Source organism: Pantherophis guttatus, chromosome 18 (genome assembly GCF_059756535.1).
Source record: "Pantherophis guttatus breed Tessera chromosome 18, ASM5975653v1, whole genome shotgun sequence".
Lineage (NCBI taxonomy): Eukaryota > Metazoa > Chordata > Lepidosauria > Squamata > Colubridae > Pantherophis > Pantherophis guttatus.
The window spans coordinates 1,439,382-1,460,283 of record NC_142080.1 but is presented as its reverse complement, the minus strand read 5'-3'; the positions used below and the strand labels follow the sequence as shown (position 1 = coordinate 1,460,283).

Genomic DNA, 20,902 nt, shown 5'->3' with positions numbered 1-20,902 from the left:
CATATGGAGCCCGTCTGTAAAATAGATTTATCTCGACGCAGCCACCTGCTCTGCCACTAATTGCCAATGATGGTAAATTATGACGAATTAAAAACTCATTCACAAAGAATTAATGGCAAATAGTTTCCACACCGAAAACGGCATTCTTTTCTTGTCTGGAAATCGCCAGAACTCCTTCCATATGTGCTAATTAAACCCTGAATTACACCCCAACCTTTAAAGCTTTGATTCTCATTAGATCTCAATCATCAAAGGAAGCATCTTCCCCCTCAGCAGAAAAACACACAGAGAGAGAGAGAGTGAGACGCTAAAATAGGGGTTTTCTTTTTTTTTTCTATGAATATTCATCTCTGCTAAAACTTTTATCTCTCCCTGCCTAAAAAAACCGGTGAGTCGGCTGGAGAAAAAAAAAAACGAACGTAGGTTTTGTTTTTTTAACTGATTGGCGGATGCCAAAGCTTTGTTTTTGCAAGAAAAAATATTGCCGTATCAGCAAGAGAACCGATTTGTAGACAAGGCCAAGAGAAAACGGCTAATGTATCGTGAGAAAGTAGAATATTGTCCAATAAAATCAAGAGAAGAGCAGGCGACAGGGGTATACACAGGGGTGAAATCCAGCAGGTTCTGACAGGTTCTGGAGAACCGGTAGTGGGAATTTTGAGTAGTCCGGAGAACTGGCAAATACCACCTCTGGCTGGCCCCAGAGTGGGGTGGGAATGGGGATTTTGCAGTATCCTTTCCCTGCCATGCCCACCAAGCCACGCCCACAGAACCAGTAGTAAAACAATTTGGATTTCACCACTGGGTATACAGTAGTAGTTACTCCTGGTTTACTTATCTTCCGTGGGGAGAAAAATTTACAGAAGGCAGAAAGATGAAGGTTTTGAAACAATGTGTGTGGAATAGAATTGGGGGCAAATTAGGAATGTGGAATTGCTGAAAGGTTATAAGCCTTCATTGAAACTTGAAACTGAAGGAGAACAAGTGGGAGAAAGAATGAAAAAGTCAGCTGAAAACATATTAAATACAGATGGATCAATGGGAAAACAGGTGGCTGAAGACTAAAATGTACATGATGTTCTTGTCTTCAAAAGAATTTTTTATAAAATGAGCTTTCAAGGGCCCTGCAACTTTGCAAGTGGCCACAAGACGGCAGCAGGAGAAAGTTTGTGGATGGATGAATGGATGCATGGATGGGAGGGAAGGAGAGAGGAAGGAAGGAAGGAAGGAAGGAAGGAAGGAAGGAAGGAAGGAAGGAAGGAAGGAAGGAAGGAAGGAAGGAAGGAAGGAAGGAAGGAAGATAAGTTGATCTTAGGCATGGATGGATGGATGGATGGATGGGAGGGAGGGAGGGAGAGAGGAAGGGAGGGAGGAGGGAGGGAAGGAGGGGGAGGGGAGGAAGGAAGGAAGAAGGAAAGAAAGAAAGAAGGAAGGAAGGAAAGAAAGAAAGAAAAGAAGGAAGGAAGGAAGGAAGGAAGGAAGGAAGGAAGGAAGGAAGGAAGGAAGGAAGGAAGGAGGAAGATAAGCGGATCTTAGGGATGGATGGATGATAGGTGGGTGGGTGGGTGGGAGGAAGGGAGAGAAGATAGAAAGGAAGGAAGGAAGGAAGGAAGGCCTTTTTTCCACCCAGGTGCCCAACTATGATGTCTTCCTTCCATGGTGGTATCGCCACAAATGTTATGATTCCTGTGGCTATGATGGCATAGGAGATTGATGGGGTTCCCGATGGGGCCATCCACCATGCTATCCATACAAACTAAATTAAATTCAACAATTGATTCAACCGTTGGAATAGAATTCCATTTCCCTGCAGTGTTTGTTACGGCCACACGGTGGCACTGCTTAACCAAAGATTTTTCTTTTTTTTAAGATTAACTTTATTTTTATTGTCCCGTGTGGGTCAAGAATAACAGATGCGGTGTATAGGGGTCCCATCCTTTCTTTTCCAGGGTTACGTTTTGAACCCTTTACTATTATTCTATACTAAAATATTAAAAAAAAAAAAAAACAGAGGGGCCCTCCTGTGGCCAATCTCAGCTATTGCATCTTCAAAAATGAAGGTTAAGCAGTGTTTCACTGAATAAGCCACTAGATGGCACTGCTTAAGCAACCAAAATCTATGCAAAGCGGCACAATGCGGACTATCGCTCATTGCCCTATTTGTCAATCCTGAACCTGTTTAACCAGTGCCCTAAACCTAATTTAAAAACAGAAGTATAAACCTGCATGTCTTCCTAACAGCCACCAGGTGGCTGATTTTAACGATCCAAAAAAGCTTAATGCCAAAATAGCACCACCCAGTGGTGGTTATGGAGAGGTTCATTTACGTTTATTTATAAATTGTACTCAGTTTTGCTGGATAATCTGGTTCCTTTGGTGGTTGCTAACTAAATGTATCTGATCTGATTCGGCCTTTGAAGACTCCCCACAAAGTAAAAACCCTCCTTATTTACACCTTGGAAATTAACTGCCTTCACCAACAGAAAGTCCAGGCAAGAGTCCTGCAAGGAGTTAATTGAAGCAATAGTCCTTATCAGCTCATTAAGATAAATGCAAAGTGATGAATTCCTAGCCGGAAGGCTGCAAATAAATCAGAGGATGTTGTGGCCCACCAGCGGCCTGCGCGGATCGTGGCTGATCCCGACGATGAGGAGGCTGATGTGGTGTCGCGCCAGCAGCCTGCACAGCCAGCGCTCACGTCGGACAGCGAGGAGGCCGAAGAGGATGTGATGCCAGAGGCAGAGACTCAGCCAGGGCCTTCAGAACCTCCAGAGGCTCCTTCCAGTGGAGAGAGCAAAGTGGAGGAGCCTCTCCTCAATGCTCAGGCACGCAGGGCTGCCAAAAGGCAGGAGTGGCTACTCAGGAGGAGGAGGTCTCTTTGAGAGTAGGGCTTGAGGATAATTGGCCACTCCCTTAGCCTATTTAAGTCGCACGCAACTAGTGCTTTCTTGCTAGAAACAACGTCTCATTACTACAGAGCATCTTGGAGAGCGAACGACTTCTCATATCTGGTTTTCTGGGCTCGTTTGTCGGACTTTGTTCTTAATAACTTTGATAAGGACCCTTTGCGCGGGAAGCCTGCATTCTTGAAAGGGGTTTGTTTGGAATTAAACAGTGTTTGCGAAGCTTGGTGTATGTCACATTCTCTGGGAATCCGAAGCTGGGGCAGAACAGAGCAATAGACAAACCTCAGTTCTGGCAAGGCAATCTTTGTCACATGAAACACACAAGGAGCAAACTTTCTAGAAATACGAATGGTTGTCTCCTACGACAGCCACTCCCCTTTCCTTCTATTTATTCCCCAGCCAGGGAGGGGCCATTCAGTGTCCACGTTTGCTTTGCTTCCCAAGTCGACTCCTTGTCCTCCGTCGCTCACCTCTCCTAACTGCTCTGCGCATACATGCATCTGGAACCGGCCCCAGCTGTTCTTCCTCCTCCTCGCTCATCTCAGCCTCCTAAGGCAGCTGCCTCTCCAGTGGCTGGAAAATGTCGGATGGCCCCACCTCCATCTCTGTGTCCGATGCAGAGCATCCATCAGTACCTTCCCCAGATTCCAGAACTGGCCCAAGTTCCTCTCCAACCTCCTCATTGCCCGAGTCTGCTGTGGGCCACAACAGTATCTATTCTCCTGATCCAGTTAACAAACTCCTTAGATCAGATGGTTCATAGATCAACAGGACAAAATAAAAGTCCATTTTCAATAGTAGTAACCACAAGTTTAATTCAAATTTGGAATTTCTACCTGGGTTTTTTTTCCCCCTTTGTTAAGGAAATATCATGAATAGATTATAGATATCTGTCCAGAATTACTAGTTGTTGTGGTTGTTGAAATAGGGGGAAAATAGGGTGTATAAATTATATGTTTATGCTGAACAGGACAAACAACACAAGATTTATAGCTTCAAATGTTTTTCTCAAATGTTTTTATTTGTAAAAAAAAAATCATAAATCATTGCCCTATTTAGAGGTATGGACTTAGATGGGGAAATAAAGATATGTTTAAAGAGAAGGAGGAGGAGGAGGAGGAGGAGGAGGAGGAGAAGAAGAAGAAGAAGAAGAAGAAGAAGAAGAAGAAGAAGAAGAAGAAGAAGAAGAAGAAGAAGAAGAAGAAGAAGAAGAAGAAGAAGAAGAAGAAGAAGAAGAAGAAGAAGAAGAAGAAGGAAAGAAAGAAAGAAAGAAAGAAAGAAAGAAAGAAAGAAAGAAAGAAAGAAAGAAAGAAAGAAAGAAAGAAAGAAAAAGAAAGAAAGGGGGAAGGAAAGGAAAGGAAGGGAAGGGAAGGGAAGGGAAGAAGAAACAAGAACGAATTAGATATCTTCTCTCCTTTTCCGATTTTTCTTTTCCTTCATAAGTTTTAGACAATTGCTCCTGTATTCAACGAAAAGCTTTGAAACTATTCCAACTCTGTTGGAATTGGGCTACTTTCAATTCCCTCAATCTTACATTTTTCTACACACTCGCACAGGAATCGCAGGTAAACCCTAACGGCCTCTGCTGAATAAATGTATAAATTGAAAATACGTAGGAATGGAATTTGACTCGCAAAATAAACCTCAGCGGGGATTTGCATGCAAACAGCATGGAAAGGCGAGTTCATTTAATTGGCAGTTTTCTGTCACCGACGTTGGTTTGGAGAGATTCTCTTGTTTTTTCCCCGCTCACGTACACCGGAGGTTTGCACACCCAATATAACACTCTGTGCAATGAACAAACGGTGTCACAAAATTCTGGGAAGTGCACATATCAAAAGAGGACTGCCTTCCAGTTTTGTATATTGAGATTTTTGGGGAATGTCAAATGTTTCTTTGCAGAGAGAAAATCCTCTCTGCTCTTTTTTTTATAAAAAATACGGGTTGAGCTACACCTCTGGCGTTCAAAACGGCCAGTTAATCGCCGAGCAATATTTCTTCCCGGTGTTTGAAATTTTCACCGTTTTGGACAGGTTTTTGGGGGCTGGGAAGATGGCCGTGTGGGCAAGGCTGGGCTGAGATCCCTTGACCAAGGAGGTCCGAGAAGGTTTGACCAGGGAAGCCCGCGAGCCCTTGAAGAAATGAGCTTGGGAGGTTTTCGTGAGGAAAGAACGGGCCCCTCTCTTGATGAACGAATGCGAAAGCGTCAGGAAGTTGGCCCGTGGAACCTTCGTGGCGATGACCCGTGAACCTTTGACGGCCTTTGGTTGGGAGGAGAGCTTGGCCTCAGGTTGCGGCGGGTCATTGATCATGGGGGGAGCTGAATCTCTGACTCGGTTTCCTTGAGTGAGCTTTGAGGGATACTGTGTGGGTCTTTTGGTCCTCTGAGATAGTTCTTCCTTACTCGAGCAAAGCAAAGGATCCTCAGATGCGTAGAAGGTCGGTCGTCTGGAGACCCGTGGGACCTGGGTTAAGCCCGGGTGAAGATCTCTGGAGGAATAGAGCACTGGACCTTTGGTCATCCGAGGGACACGCTCAGGAATCATACAAGGCAACGAACCTTTGTGGATGGGGCCGTGTGGGCCTTTTGTCGTGCCGTCGTATCCGGCTGTACTCTGAATTTGGTGTTGAAAGTCCTCTACATATGGCCTCACCGGATTTCTGGTTGTTCTCGGTTTGGAGAACTTGCTTGGGCACACGTCGAACTCCGCAGGGATGGTCCGGGGTTGATACCCAGCTACGCGAGCCGGCAAGTACGGCGTCACCCATATCCCACGTCTGTAGAGTGGGATGTTTCTGGAGGAAATCAACTTTGTCCCGTAGAGTGGGATATATTGGGATCCATATCTCGGAAGTCTTTTTTTAACGAACATTGGCAACGGGGGACCTATCGGCTTACAATGATAGGCATAATAGGGCATCTTTTCTCGGGCATAGCGATACCTATAGGAAGAAAAGAGGAACTGCTTATGCCTAGACTTTCAGCCCCCCTGGCTTCATTGATTCATTCAATGCATCAGCAATAACTATTCATTCTTTCTTTCCTTCTTTCATTCTTTCATTCCTTCTTTCATTCATTCATCCATCTATCCATCCACCCGTTCATCCTTTCATTCATTCATTCACTTTCAGCCCCTTGGTTTCATTGATCCATTCAATACATCAGCAATAACTATTCATCCATTCATTTATTCTTTCTTTCATTCATTATTTCTTTCATTCATTCATTTTCAGCCCCTTGGTTTCATTGATCCATTCAATACATCAGCAATAACCATTCATCCATTCATTTATTCTTTCATTCATTAATTCTTTCTTTCATTCATTCATTCATTCACTTTCAGCCCTTTGATTTCATTGAGTCATTCAATACATTAGCAATAACCTTTCTTTCTTTCTTTCTTTCTTTCTTTCTTTCTCTCTCTCTCTTTCTTTCTTTCTTTCTTTCATTCATCCATGCATTCATTCATTCACTTTCAACCTCCTGGTTTCATTGATCCATTCAATACATCAGCAATAACCATTCATCCATTCTTTCATTCATCCATTCTTTCTTGCTTTGATTCATTCATTCACATTCAGCCCCTTGGTTTCATTGAGTCATTCAATATATCAGCAATAACCATTCATTCATTCATTCATTGATTCATTCATTGATTGATTCATTCATTCATTCATTCATTCATTCATTCATTCATTCATTCATTCATCCATGCATTCATTCATCTTTGTTCTGCACATTTTTAAGGATGGATTTTAAAGATTTGCAACATGCTTTGCAGGTGACATAACGGACTGGACAAAGGGTTAGGATTAAGGTTAGATAATGCCTCACCCTACTTAATACTTAAACTCTACTTAAGTATCCTGTTGTTGTTGTTTTAAAAAAATGGTTTGTAGCTTTTGTAGTATTCCAGCCATATTTTTAAATAATACTTGTGATTAGGATATTAATTCTTTCCTATGTCTTCCCTTTGTCCAGTCCGTTGTGTCACCTGAAAAGCAGGTTACAAATCTTAAAAATCCATCCCTAAAAATGTGGAGGAAGAGCAAAGATGAATGAATGAATGAATGAATGAATGAATTGAAATGAATGAGTGAATGAATGAATGAAAGAATTAATTATTGTTAACGATCAACAGGCCAAGTTGGAAGAAAATTCAGAGGTCTCCCTTTCCAATATAGCTCTCTTCCCCTTTTTTTCCCTGTCCCCCCAACTTACCGGCGAGAAAACTGCAAGGGGTTACCCCGAATTCCATGATCCATGTGTTCCAGAGCAGGAGCAAAATCCGTACCCTTTCAAAGGAAGTCACCTTTAATGTAGGAAAAAAAACACCATTGTATTATGGTCAGCTTTCCCCCAGGGTACTTACTGACTCAAAAACTCCCCAACTCCTGCTCAACCTCATTTCTTGTGGCTGTGCGCACCCAGCTTAAATATATGGCTGTGCCAAAACCAGCCTTTTGATCATATATTCCCCGAGACGGGTTCCACAGGTTAACAAGAACAAAGACAAAAAAGGAAAGATGGAGAAAATTTGAATCGAAGCCATGGATCCCTCTTGTGAGATCAAATCTGGGATAGGAATCTGGATTCTTTGCTTTTAAAAAAAAATTTATTGGGACTTCTGGATTTCCAGATGTTTGCATCTGGCAACAGATGTGGCTTCAAAGTCTTGCTAATCCATCCATCCATCCATCAATCAATCAACATTGATGGACTACACATCTCATTGTTTCTGGCCTTGGTTGGCCACAGGTAACCGTTGCCATGCTGTCCTGACTTATTCTCACCGGATCATAGAAAGAGTATTCTTGAGAATCTCAGAGCTGCCAAAATTACAGCTAGTCCTCATTTAGTGACTCCCTTGTTTAGTGACTGCTGGCAGTTATAAAAAAGTAACTTTGGGGGCAATCCTCGCGTTGAGAACCTTCCCAGATCTGTAAAGCCAAGGATAAGGAAAACTAGAATATTAGCGCAGTTGCAGTTTCACTTAGCAACTGCTTTTTTGGTCCCCATGGCAGTCGTTAAGTGAGGCCTATCTCCATAAGGCAGAGGAAGAGACTGCACACAATGTCTCTTCAAAATGTTACTAATTGTATATGACTTTTTGGCAGCGCCTCTCTCTCTCTCTCTCTTTTCATCTGATTGTTTCTTGGATGAAGGCAAAAATACAATTTTGCAAGCCCAGACGCCCAGAGGAAAATTTTTTTAAAAAATAAAATAAATAAGTTTTGGCTCAGTTCCAATTTTTCAGCTCCATCATTATCCCAATTTATTTTTAATTTTTTTAAAAAAAAAAATGAAACGTGCCTCCACCATCGACCGCCTCCTCAAACAAATCAACCCTATCCTGTTTCCCCCCAAATAAGACATCCCCTGATAATAAGCCCAATCGGGGTTTTGAGCGCATGGCAATAAGGCCAAGCGCTTATTTCAGGGTTCAAAAAAATATAAGACAGGGTCTTATTTTCGGGGAAACGCGGTACGAATTCATTCCAAACATTTGCATCCTCTGTTTTCGTTTGTTTGAATAACAGAATAACAGAAGAGGTGGAAGGAACCTCGTAGGTCATCTAATCCAACCCACCGCCCAAGATTTTTTTTCCCGGTCACCCGCTCCCTTCTGCCCCCTGCAAAATTAAAAATAATAATAAAAAGCTTCTAGGATTTCCCCGGGTGTAGAAAACTAGCTTCTCAAGCTTTCTGCTCCCAGCCGAGGTTGGCCGCACAGATCCTGTGGGGAACAATTGACTTACCCGGTTCACCGATGCCGGATGGATAGAGAAGATCTCTTTGTTGAAGAGCTCAACGAGCATTTTTAAGTAGTTTAAACATTTTCCCTCCAGGGATGTGAAGCATCCCTGCTGGGAGGGACCTCCCCACCAACTTGCCAATCCTGACACCCCGAAATTTGCTCTGATCTTCGGAGCAAACTACTCCGCCCTGCCACCTTTTGGGCATGTCGATTGGCTGCGTTGGGTTAAATCCTCGTTCATTTTTTTTTTTTTGCACGGTGCTCTGCCAAAACTGCAAGGAGGAATTTGTCTCAATGAAGTAGGAGCCGGATGTTGGCTCTTCAGGGGCCAAATTTCCCCCCTCCCCCCCCCCACTAATCCCAAAGGATAATCTAACTGGGGTGGGGGATGGGGGTGGAAGAGAAATGCCCTGAAGATTCAGGTCTTCTTTGGCTGGGGTAATTTGGTAAGATGGCTCGCAGGCGGTAGAGGAAATGGAAATGGGACACACGGTGGTGGTGATTTGAGATGCACTAACTTTTAATGAGAAAACTCAGGGGTGATTTGTTTTAAGTGGAAAGTTGTGTCACCAAATGATGGTGTCCCTAAATTCCTGTTTCTTCTTCACAACATACCCTAAAACAACAAATAGGAAATTGCCTTCCCTTCACCTTTCCTTCTTCCTTCCTTCTCTTCCTTTCCTCATTCCTTCCTTTCAGTTCCTCTTCCCTTCATCTACCTTCCTTCATTCCCTCTCCTTCCCTTCCTCTCACTTTCCTTCCTTCCTTCTTTTCTCCTTTCCTCATTCCTTCCTTTCAGTTCATCTTCCCTTCATCTACCTTCCTTCGTTCCCTCTCCTTCCCTTCCTCTCACTTTCCTTCCTTCCTTCCTTCCTTCTTTTCTCCTTTCCTCACTCCTTCCTTTCACTTCATCTTCCCTTCATCTACTTTCCTTCATTCCCTCCCCTTCTTCTCACTTTCCTTCCTTCTTTCCTTCTTTCCTTCCCTTCCTTTTCTCCTTTCCTCCTTCCTTTCAGTTCATCTTCACTTCATCTACCTTCCTTTGTTCCCTCTCCTTCCCTTCCTCTCACTTTCCTTCCTTCCTTCATCCTCTCCTCCTTCCTTCCATTCTCTTCTCTTCCCTCCCTTCCCTTCCTTTCAACTTCCTCCCTCCGTCCCTCCCTTCTTCCCTTCCTTCCCTTCCCTTTTTAAAATTCAAAGCCCAAACGGAAAGACAGTCTTAAAAACGCCTTAGATGCTCAAGAAAACGTATCTTTTATTTCTGACTTTATTCTGGCCAAACTGCAAATATTTGACTTTTGAATTTCCTTCCTTCTCTCTTTCCCAAATTATGTCAATCCTGCCATTTCTAGCAGTGACAAAAATTAGCAGTTGAGGGGGGGGCATGTGGAGGGGGAAAAAATTGGATTCGTTGGACACTTAAAACCACCGGAAGTTTCTCCTTTCTCTGAAAGAAAGAGAAAAAAAAGCAAAACAAAAATTATGGCAGCCACACACCCTTTTTTCAACTCCCAAATAAATATGTGGATTTGTCAGCTGACTTGCTCAGTATTCTTGGGGTATTTGCTTGTTTTTATTTTTTTTTCCCCCTCCAAACCGGTTTGGAAAAAGCAGGAATGCATTAAACACTGTTTTGGCTACAACCGACGTTAAGGCAAAGGCGTGCTGGAAAAAGGATCTCTTTTTTTTTTTTTACCCAAAGAATTTCCGCTCGGTAATTAATGCATTTGCAAGGCTGCAGGAAAAGGCAACACCGCCTCTTTTTGCTGGATTTAACCTTGTCTGTGATTGTTGACGATTATGATTTCATTTTCCTAGTTTATCCCAAACGCGAAGCTCCTGTCCCGCCTGCAAACTGGGCTAAGGATCGCCCTGCACAAAGATTTGAGTTGGAAGAAGCAACTTTGGGTCCCCAGGACAAACAATCTGAGATGGCCTGGCCTCTGAGCATGAACAGAGTACCGTGTTTCCCTGAAAATAAGACATGTCCGGATAATAAGAAAATGCCAATCGGGCTTTTCAGTGCATGCGATAATATAAGCCACCCCCATAAAATAAGCCCCCCTCCACCAACTACTTACACGCATGCACAGCTGGTCCCGCCATTTCCTCTGGTTGCTTGCCGTGCAACCAAAATGAGTTGAGGAGGTGAAGCTGGAGGGGAGGAAGGGGGGGACATGCCCTCCCCTCCCTGTTCTTTGCGCCGGCTGAGTGGCCCAACATGTCCCACCCCACCCCAATAGCAACAGCAGCTTGGCGGCTTCCCTTCCCTGCCGTCTCTTTATCGAGAGGGGTGGCAGACGGGGCAGGGAAGAAGCAAGAGGCCTAGAGTGATGTGTGGCTCCCCTTGCCATCTCTTCTTCCCCCCCCCTCACCGGGCATGGCAGGGCTCCTGCCCCTTGCTTAGCCACCCGCCCCATTTAGGGATGCAATTTGGGGGTGGCAGGTGGGGCAGGCGAGCGAGAAGTGGGACTCAGGTCTTACCTTTCCAGCTCCGTCGCTTTCCTCACCGTTGTGTCCAGGGAAACACACGGTAAAAGAAAACCTTATCGCAAGTTCGAGAAGTTTGGTTGAACTCGCGAGAAGGTTTTCTTTTACAGCGTGTTTCCCTAGACACAACGGTGAGGAAAGCGACAGAGCTGGAAAGGTAAGACGTGCATCCTGCTTCTCACCTGCCCCACTTGCCCCCCCCCCAATTGCATCCCTAAAGGGGGCGGGTGGCTAAGCGAGGGGCAGGAGCCCTTCATGAAGAAGAGACAGCAAGGGGAGCCACATCTCGCTTCTCCCCCGCCCCACCTGCCACCCCTCTCGATAAAGAGATGGCAGGGAAGGGAAGCAGCTGTTGCCATTGGGGTGGGGTGGGACGTGTTGGGCCGCTCGGCCGGCATGAAGAACAGGGAGGAGAGGCGACAGCAGCGACGGGACATCCAGTCCGACGCTCACTGCCTCCTGCACCCCCAAAATAATAAGACCCCCCCCAATAATAAGGCCAAGCCCTTATTTGGGTGGTCAACAGAAAATAAGACCCTGCCTTATTTTTGGGGAAAACACGGTACCATTCTCACCATGCCCCGAGGCTACGGAGAAAATCTCAGTGACGAAAGAAGACAGCAAGACAAGAAAATTTATTTGCAAATGCATTTTTTTTCTCTTCTCATTTGGGAAGGATGCCCGTGAAAATTAGGCCAAAAGTCGAACACTGGATGAGCCCCAAAGGCGAACCGAGCAGAAACAGGAAGCAGAAGACGTAATATTTGGTTTCCAAATTTCTCAGCCCAGAAAATGATTTTCAGTTCAGGAAAGAAAAGAGGGAGGCCCACACCTGTTGTAACTACCGCGTGCACGTAGTCTCAGGTACACAAACATGGTGTTTGTGATCCTATCGTTACTTTTTAATTAAATTTTTGGGGAAGCCTCGGGAAATCTTTCCATCCGGAATGGAATTTCGCTTGTCTCTGCAACCCCAACTGCTAATTAGCTGCGATGGCTACAATACACCTCCTTCTTTCGCTCGCCTCCCTCCTTTGTTATAAAACAGAAGAACGATACGAAGACACAAAGGAAACAACGCCGGACAAAGGCTGGGCTCTTTTTACAAAACTGAGAAGGCAGCTTTATGTTGGCTTCATGCAGGGGTTCCCAAGCCCCTGTCCGTGGGCCACGGCATGCCAAAAACTGAGCCATGCAAACAATCGGCATGCCAACAAGATCAATATTTCACGATACGCCAGCAGAAACCAATACACAACTCCTTGTTCATCCTTTGCATGCATGCAGCAGGGCTGTCTTAATGCACAGGCCTGATGGGCACTTGCCCTTGGGCCCCACGAGCATAGGGGGCCCCATACTAACCCTTCAACGCACCTTGTATCACATAAATACAGCAACGTATTTATTACATTTCACTGCATTTTTTTTTATTAAGACTAACACGCAAATTTATATGTTTAATTTTATCGAACATTTACATTTTTATTCCTGTGAGTAGTTGTGGTAAGGGCCCCAGTACACTGCTTTGACCAGGGTCCATAATGCTGTTAAGACGGCCCTACACACACATAAGGTAAAGGTAAAGATGTAAATATGTGCTAGTCGTTCCCGACTCTAGGGGGCGGTGCTCATCTCCGTTTCAAAGCCAAAAAGCCAGCACTGTTGAGACGTCTCCGTGGTCATGTGGCTGGCATGACTCAATGCCAAAGGCGCACAGAACGTTGTTCCCTTCCCACCAAAGGTTGTCCCTATTTTTCTACTTGTATTTTTTACCTGCTTTCGAACGGCTAGGTTGGCAGAAGCTGGGACAAGTCACGGGAGCTCACCCCCATTACGCGGCACTTGGGATTCGAACCGCCGAACTGCTGACCTTTCGATCGACAAGCTCCACATCTTAGCCACTGAGGCACCACGTCCCCCCTTGCACACACATAGTGTCTTTGCAAAGAGGGCCCATCACAGATGTTGTGTTGTTGTTTTCCTACCCAACCTCAGAGGGATCCTTGTAGCTTGCTGGGGTTTGGGGTAGCAAAAGAAAAACCCTCCAGCATTTTCTCAGTAGAAATTATTTCATTCCAAGCCTAGGATTCAGAAGCTTACGCCCAAATAAGTGTCAATTTCGGGAGAATGAAAGGGTGGTTTGCTAACCCTCAATGTCACTTCCTTCTCCTCGTCCTCCTCCGCCTCCCTTTTTAATAAAAGAGGATTGGAAGAAAAGTCACAAGATTGCGGTGAGCATAATTGGGATCATCTAACCCCGAATTAAAGCTTCGAGGGGGTAATTTAGAAGCTAGCCTGGGCCAAGCCCTTTGCTTTGAAGAAAGTCTCGTCAATTTCGCTGGCTGGGTGGAAAAGAGGATAAACATTCGGGGACTGCTGAATTGGCAATTAAGTCTGAGCTGTTGACTTGTTTCTCATTCCTCCACCTGGCAATACAGGAGAGCCAGCTTGTGGTGGACATGTCCAGAAGCAAGAAATTATAGGGCAAAAATTCAAATAGGGCTAGAGAAAAATGATACAGCAACAATAAACCAGAGCTGTTCCTGTTGGGTATCTTACCAAAGAAATTTAGTAAAGAAAATATATATATTTGATTGTACGTGTAACAACGGTAGCAAGAATGGTATTTGCACAAAATTGGAAAGCAGGAAAAATTCCTACAAAGGGAGAGCTAATTAAGAAAATATTAGAATGTGCATGGATAGCATTGACAAAATCCTCTTCGGTCAATTGGAAAAGGCAGCTTTACAAAGCAGCTTACATCCTATGACCAGAACCTTTAACACGATGAAACAACCACATCTGCCTAACTGCAGGTCCTTGGGAATGACTCCAGAGGAGGACAAAAAGCCCAAATCCAATCTGAACATCTGGTTGATTGTGGAACCAACCATAACAATAATACATTGACCTGGATAGCATTGACAAAATCCTCCTCGGTCAATTGGAAAAGGCAGCTTTACAAAGCAGCTTACATCCTATGACCAGAACCTTTAACACGATGAAACAACCACATCTGCCTAACTGCAGGTCCTTGGGAATGACTCCAGAGGAGGACAAAAAGCCCAAATCCAATCTGAACATCTGGTTGATTGTGGAACCAACCATAACAATAATACATTGACCTGGATAGCATTGACAAAATCCTCCTCGGTCAATTGGAAAAGGCAGCTTTACAAAGCAGCTTACATCCTATGACCAGAACCTTTAACACGATGAAACAACCACATCTGCCTAACTGCAGGTCCTTGGGAATGACTCCAGAGGAGGACAAAAAGCCCAAATCCAATCTGAACATCTGGTTGATTGTGGAACCAACCATAACAATAATACATTGACCTGGATAGCATTGACAAAATCCTCCTCGGTCAATTGGAAAAGGCAGCTTTACAAAGCAGCTTACATCCTACAAAGAGAGACCTTTAACACTATGAAACAACCACATCTGCCTAACCCCAGGTCCTTGGGAATGACTCCAGAGGAGGACAAAAAAGGCCAAATCCAGCCTGAACATCTGGCTGACTGCGCGACCAGCCATTAATAATAATAATAATAATAATAATAATAATAATAATAATAATAATAATAATAATAATAATAATAATTTGGCTACTCTCAAGAGATTAAAAGTAGATGGGAAAATGGCCTTGAGAAACAAGGGAAAGAGATTATGCGTTGCAAGATTGCAAGAATGAGGTCAGCCTTCTCAGACAGAACAGGCAGGAAACTCAACCGGAGAAGCTAATTCTGCTTTATCGTTAAGGCTACCTTAACAGAACCTTGCACAAGGTGTCTGAAAGCACAAATCTCCCAACTTTCTCTTTTTATAACCTGAGAAGTTAGGGAGGGTCCCTTCCGAGCTTTTTTTTCCCTCTCCACCCATTATGCAGCTGAGGGCTATGCTGTCTCTTATCTGGCTATTCCTGGTCAGCATCTTTCCCTCCCGTCCGTCTCCCAAAGCCGTTCTCACATACCATTATGAGCGATCAGCAAAAGAAAAAAAAAAGGACTACATTTAAACTCAGCTGAAACGATGCATGTGACGCTTTAAGAAGATGCAAATCAGTCTTGTACAATTCATTAGTCGTGCTCATTAGAAACCCAACGGAGTTTTGTACAGTCAAATGAAGCAGGAAACCCATCCCAGCGGCTCCATGTTGGTGTCTACCGTGTGTTCTGACTCGCAACGCAAACATAGGAACCCTGCTAAAAGAAAAGAGGAGAACGCAGAGTATCGCACGCAACCAAGATGTTCTCACAATTTCACAATTTTTTTTAAAAAAAACATGAAACGAGGGAGCCTGACATAGTAGCAGTAATAAAAGAATAACAGAAACGTTGGCGATGATGAAACCGAGCCAAGCGAGTTGTTGAAAATGAAGCAACACAACAGGTCACCTTAAGTTTCGAAAAGAGCCACAGAACCATCTGAGATGAATTTACAAGAGACATGCAGACTCGGAGTGTAAATTACTTTGCGCTGTTTAGGATTCCATGGCTGAATAAATTCTCTAATCGCGCCAGCTTAATTGGATGAGAAGATTGCATCACAGCTGTCTGTCACGGACAGCCAGATTGGCATGTGCTGACACAGCAAAAAAAAAAAAAAAAAAAGATCTGGTGTTCCGGGATCATTTTGTGATCCTTGCACGGTAGACGCCCAGAAAAGAAGTTGGCATACTGAGCAAGGGGTTCTCTGCCCAGTTGCTGAGTGGCGTGGCCATGGAGGGTGTGGCCTAGTCGGCCTCCTGCACTGGGGGGGCGTTTTTGCCCTCCCCAGGCTCCAGAGGCTTTCCTCGAGCCTCCTGGAGGGCAAAAATGGCCTCCCCAGGCTCCGGAGGCCCTCTGGAGGCCAGAAAGGGTCCCATTTCCCAAACTTCTGGTAGGCCCATTTTTTGCCCTCCTCGAGTCTCTGTGCACACTCTGCACTTACAGGACTACATTCTGCCACCGTTTTCCTCCCACCGACCGACACGCTCCCACAGAGAGGGCCTCCTCAGGGTGCCATCGGCCAAACAATGTCGACTGGCGACCCCCAGGGGGAGAGCCTTCTCTGTGGGGGCTCCTGCTCTATAGAATGAATTGCCCCCGGACGTACGAAGGATCCCCGACCTCCGCGCCTTCCGTCGTTCTCTGAAGACCCTATTATTCCAGCAAGCCGGTCTGACGGGATAAACGATTTTAAATTGGGTTTTAAAATGTTTATGGAGTTGTTTCCAAAATTATTTCCTGTGCATAAAATTGTGAAGCGCATGTGAGAATCCTAATCTATGTTTTTAATCAAGGCCATCAGTACTGAACCAAAAATTCTCTCGTGTCCAAAAAACGAATCCCCAAAATTAAGCTATGGTCTTCTGGATTAGGGTGCAAGAAAACTTGGAGAATCCTAGGACAGATTCTAACCCCCTCATCCAAGCAGGAAATCCTACACCATTTCTGACAGATGGCAGCCCAGTCTCTTCTTGAAAGCTTCCAGTGATGATAATCCAACATAATTGGGAAGCCATCATTGGTTAGCATGGAGCAGTTGAACTGTGTTTAAACCGTGAGCTTCAGAAGTTCCTTGTCACGTCAGCAGAGGGCAATCAAGGACCATCTAGACTGACCATTGTCATAGAGAAGGAATCCCAACTACGCTCAATCTTTTAACCAACCCAAGAGTTGTGCTGCGCTTCTCAACAACATCAAACCAGTTGTGACGGTTTCAGAGCAACTCTGGGGAGAGACTCATCCTGGAGACCTTGATATTGGTCAAGGAAAAGAAACGTTGGTTGTCAAAATAGAACAAAATAGAAAGAAGGTTGGTCAACGAAACAAGGTGGGAAACCACCCAAAAGAAGGACAATGGCTTTGAGATGGAGATAGGGTATAGCAGATCTGATTGATCTCGTCTATCAGGGATTACTTGGGGAGCCACTGGTTGGCTCGCTTCTTCTGCTGTTGCTTCTGTTCTCCACAAGCAGACGGTTGGGTGGTTGGGTGTCCTTCAGCTTCTCTAACTGGAAATGGAGGCTGGCCTGACTTGAAGGTCTCCTTGTTCAGGACTTGAGGTAAAGTTGGAGGTTCTCTGCAATATTGGTCCATTGAGAATAGATGTTCCTTCTCTTTTGTGGTCAAGGAACCATGCTTGGTTCCAGATGTGCCTTCTGAAACTGGTCTCTCAATGGCTGAACACTCAGAGGGCTACTCTTTCCTTTGGTGGCTCTCTTTTAGATCTTCTTGGACCACGTTCCCCTGTTCAGCGGAGGGCAGAGATTCTTGATCACGTCCTTTCTGAGATGCTACCTCTGGAACCAATTCTGCGGTCAATTTGCTCGGTCCAGAGGGAAGGACAGAAGTTAGTTTTTGTTGCTGCTGTTCTGTTGACATTTTTCGAGTTCTCAGTTCGTTCAGGAAGAATCGTCTGAAGATAGAGGAATATATACTAAGTTTAAAAAATCATTTCAACAGGAAAGCAAAGAGAGAGGAAAAAAAACAGATTTAATTGCAGCGCGAATTTGGAGGGAGCAGAAAAGGAAGGAGGATAGAGGGAAGTAAGGATGGATGAATGGCTAGATGGATCGGAGGGAGGAAGGAAATTACATTTTAATCACTTTGAAAATTTGTAGGGGGAAGGAAGGAAGGGAGGGAAGGAGAGAGGGAGGGAGGGAGGAAAATTCACTTTTAATCACATTGAAAATTTGTAGGGGGAAGGAAGGAAGGGAGGGAAGGAGAGAGGGAGGGAGGAAGGAAATTACATTTTAATCACTTTGAAAATTTGTAGGGGGAAGGAAGGAAGGGAGGGAAGGAGAGAGGGAGGGAGGGAGGAAAATTCACTTTTAATCACATTGAAAATTTGTAGGGGGAAGGAAGGAAGGGAGGGAAGGAGAGAGGGAGGGAGGAAGGAAATTACATTTTAATCACTTTGAAAATTTGTAGGGGGAAGGAAGGAAGGGAGGGAAGGAGAGAGGGAGGGAGGGAGGAAAATTCACTTTTAATCACATTGAAAATTTGTAGGAGGAAGGAGAAAAGGAAGGAAAGGAGGGAGGGAAGGAAGGAGGGAGGGAGGGAGGGAGGGAAAGAAAGAAAGAAAGAAAGAAAGAAAGAAAGAAAGAAAGAAAGAAAGAAAGAAAGAAAGAAGGAAGGAAGGAAGGAAGGAAGGAAGGAAGGAAGGAAGGAAGGCAGGCAGGCAGGCAGGCAGGCAGGCAGGAAGGAAGGAAGGAAGGAAGGAAGGAAGGAAAATTCACTTTTAATCACATTGAAAATTTGTAGGGGGCAGGAGAGAAAGAAAGGAGGGGGGGAGAGAAGGAAGGAAGGAAGGAAAGAAAGAAAGAAAATTCACTTTTAATCACATTGAAAATTTGTAGGGGGCAGGAGAGAAAGAAGGAAAGGAGGGAGGGAGGAAGAGAGGAAAAGGAAGAAGGAAGGAAAGAAAGAAAAAAAGAAAGAAAGAAAATTCACTTTTAATCACATTGAAAATTTGTAGGGGGCAGGAGAGAAAGAAAGAAAGGAGGGAGAGAGGGAGGGAGAGAAAGAAGGAAGGAAGGAAGGAAGGAAGGAAGGAAGGAAGGAAGGAAGGAAGGAAGGAAGGAAGGAAGGAAAAACTCATTGGTACACACATATCAGCAGACTTTTTACAAAATTCCCAAACATGTATATATTTGCCTGTGCCTACGTGTGAATAAGTGTGCGTGTGTGTTTGTGTAAGAAACAGATAACACACATCCTTCCTCTTCCTCTTAGATTTTCTTCCCTCTTTCTCCGTCTCCCCCGCCTGCTTTTCCATCCACCTTTTCCTGGCTGAATCAGGCTGGTGATGTCACCTCTCAGGTGCTGAAACTTGGCTACACGTGACATCCTAGGCTTTGTAAACAGCCCGTGTTACTTGTTGGTTTATTTCTCTCTCTCTTTCCCTCTAAACAAGGCTGCCGGGAGGGTGAGCGGAAGCAAGGAAATGAATCATTGGGGTTTTTTGGCTTCCTCCTTATGGGTCACGTGAAGGGACTTTAATTCTCCTGGAAAAAATTTCCTTTTCCACCCTCTGTGACTGGATGCTTTTCCTGCTACAGAGACTGGGGGGAAACCTCCGTAGAGTTGGGAGGGAAGGGAAGGGAAAAAGAGGGGAGAAGAATCAAATAATTGAGAGAAGAGAGAGCTAAGTTACTCAACGGGCATTAACTAAACTTGGGGGTAGATAGTTAAGCATGAAGGGATGCGGTGGCTCAGTGGTTATGACGCTGAGCTTGTCAATTGAAAGGGTCAGCAGTTCAGCGGTTCGAATCCCGAGTGCCGCGCCACGGGGTGAGCTCCCGTGACTTGTCCCAGCTTCTGCCAACCTAGCAGTTCGAAAGCAGGTAAAAAATGCAAGTACAAAAATAGGGACCACCTTTGGTGGGAAGGTAATAACAGCGTTTTCCGTGCGCCTTTGGCATTGAGTCATGCCGGCCACATGACCACGGAGACGTCTTCGGACAGCACTGGCTCCTCGGCTTTGAAACGGAGATGAGCACTGCCCCCTAGAGTCAGGAACGACTAGCGCGGATGTGCGAGGGGAACTTTTATCTTTACCTTAGCTAAGCTAAGCCTAGGGTTTATTTATTTATTTGTTTTCCTGATTTTTAACTCTAACCCATATCTGAGAGATCTCTTCGTGGTCTCCCATCCTGTTCCTCTAGGAGGTTGGTCCCTGTTTGGGTTTTTAAACCCAGTCCAAACCCATCAGGTGTTGTCATCCTGGAAACCCAAAAAAAAAAAGAAAGAAAGGAATTTTGTAATATGAAAAAAAAAACTTTTTAAATTTTAAATTAATTTTTTTAACTTAAAAAATCAGGGCTCCTCAGATGGAATTCACCCGACCCATCGTAAAATTAGTCCGAGTTACTTACGGATAATGTCGCCGCGATGTGGGTCGTGTTCTCCGCAAAGTTGCTCAAACGCTTCTGGAGGAGGGAGTGAATGCCCCCCCCTTTTTAAAATACAGGATTGTGGGGGGGGGGCTGTTCCCACATGCCAAGAGTCCTCTCCTTTCTTAGCAATCTTTGCAACTTGGCCAGCTCACTCAAATTGCTCATTTGGGACATTCCAGGGGTTGAAACCACTTCGCTGTGCCCCTTTGAACATTTCCCTCTTCTGCCCTTTCCAAAAATAATAATAATAATGTCAGACTCTTGTTAAAAACAACCGAAGACATTTTTCAAATTCTCGGCAGCTTCCAAAGTGTCTTGAAATAAGGTGGAGCTGAAGAGTCTAAAAATAAGAGGCTCGCCTCAAGGTGGAAACGGAAGATAAATTCCTTGTGAATCTTTTGACGCATGGATGGATGGATGGATGGATGGAAAAACAGGCAGATGGGTAGATGGATGGACAGACATGGATGGACGGATGAATAAGGATAGATAGAAAGATGCATGGATGGATGAATAGATGAATGGACTGATACAATGGTACATTAAGGATAAATTGAATTATTATACTAGCTAGATTTACTCAAAAGAGAGAGGTAAGAAAAGTTGGGCCCTGTCCCTTCAATTTTCATGATTCCTTCCTTCCTTCCTTCCTTCCTTCCTTCCTTCCTTCCTTCCTTCCTTCCTTCCTTCCTTCCTTCTTTCCTTCCTTCCTGACTCTCTTTATTCCTTCCTTCCCTCCCTCTCTCTATTCCTTCCTTCCCTCCCTCTGTCTTTATTCCTTCCTTCCCGTCCTCCCTCCCTCTCTCTATTCCTTCCTTCCCTCTCTTTCTCTAGTCCTTTCTTCCTCCCTCTCTCTATTCCT

General features: G+C 44.6%; 1 protein-coding gene across 4 annotated transcripts; it reads right to left on the bottom strand.

The window, feature by feature from the left end:
- Positions 1-3,906: 3,906 nt before the first annotated feature.
- On the bottom strand, positions 3,907-20,206 carry LOC117676271 (uncharacterized). 4 transcript variants are annotated; one of them, XM_087881132.1, is made up of 4 exons: positions 20,020-20,206; positions 19,764-19,867; positions 7,129-7,219; positions 3,907-5,849 (listed from the first exon to the last, which is right to left on the bottom strand). In XM_087881132.1, the coding sequence occupies exons 3-4, from the start codon at positions 7,170-7,172 to the stop codon at positions 4,871-4,873; spliced, it is 1,023 nt and encodes a 340-aa protein (XP_087737258.1). In that variant the 5' UTR covers positions 7,173-7,219; positions 19,764-19,867; positions 20,020-20,206; the 3' UTR covers positions 3,907-4,870. The 4 variants fall into 4 exon arrangements, with proteins under 4 accessions (XP_087737258.1, XP_034291542.2, XP_087737257.1 ...); XM_034435651.3 differs by lacking the exon at positions 19,764-19,867 and adding an exon at positions 16,254-17,558; XM_087881131.1 differs by lacking the exons at positions 19,764-19,867; positions 20,020-20,206 and adding exons at positions 16,254-17,558; positions 19,521-19,678.
- Between the last annotated feature and the right edge of the window lie 696 nt (positions 20,207-20,902).

Bases quoted from the DNA above. Each gene is read 5' to 3' on its own strand.
- LOC117676271 (XM_087881132.1), bottom strand. From the start codon at position 7,172: ATGGATCATGGAATTCGGGGTAACCCCTTGCAGTTTTCTCGCCG. The intron at 5,850-7,128 runs GTAAGTTGGGGG...TTCTTCCTATAG, and splicing joins CCCTTGCAGTTTTCTCGCCG to GTATCGCTATGCCCGAGAAA.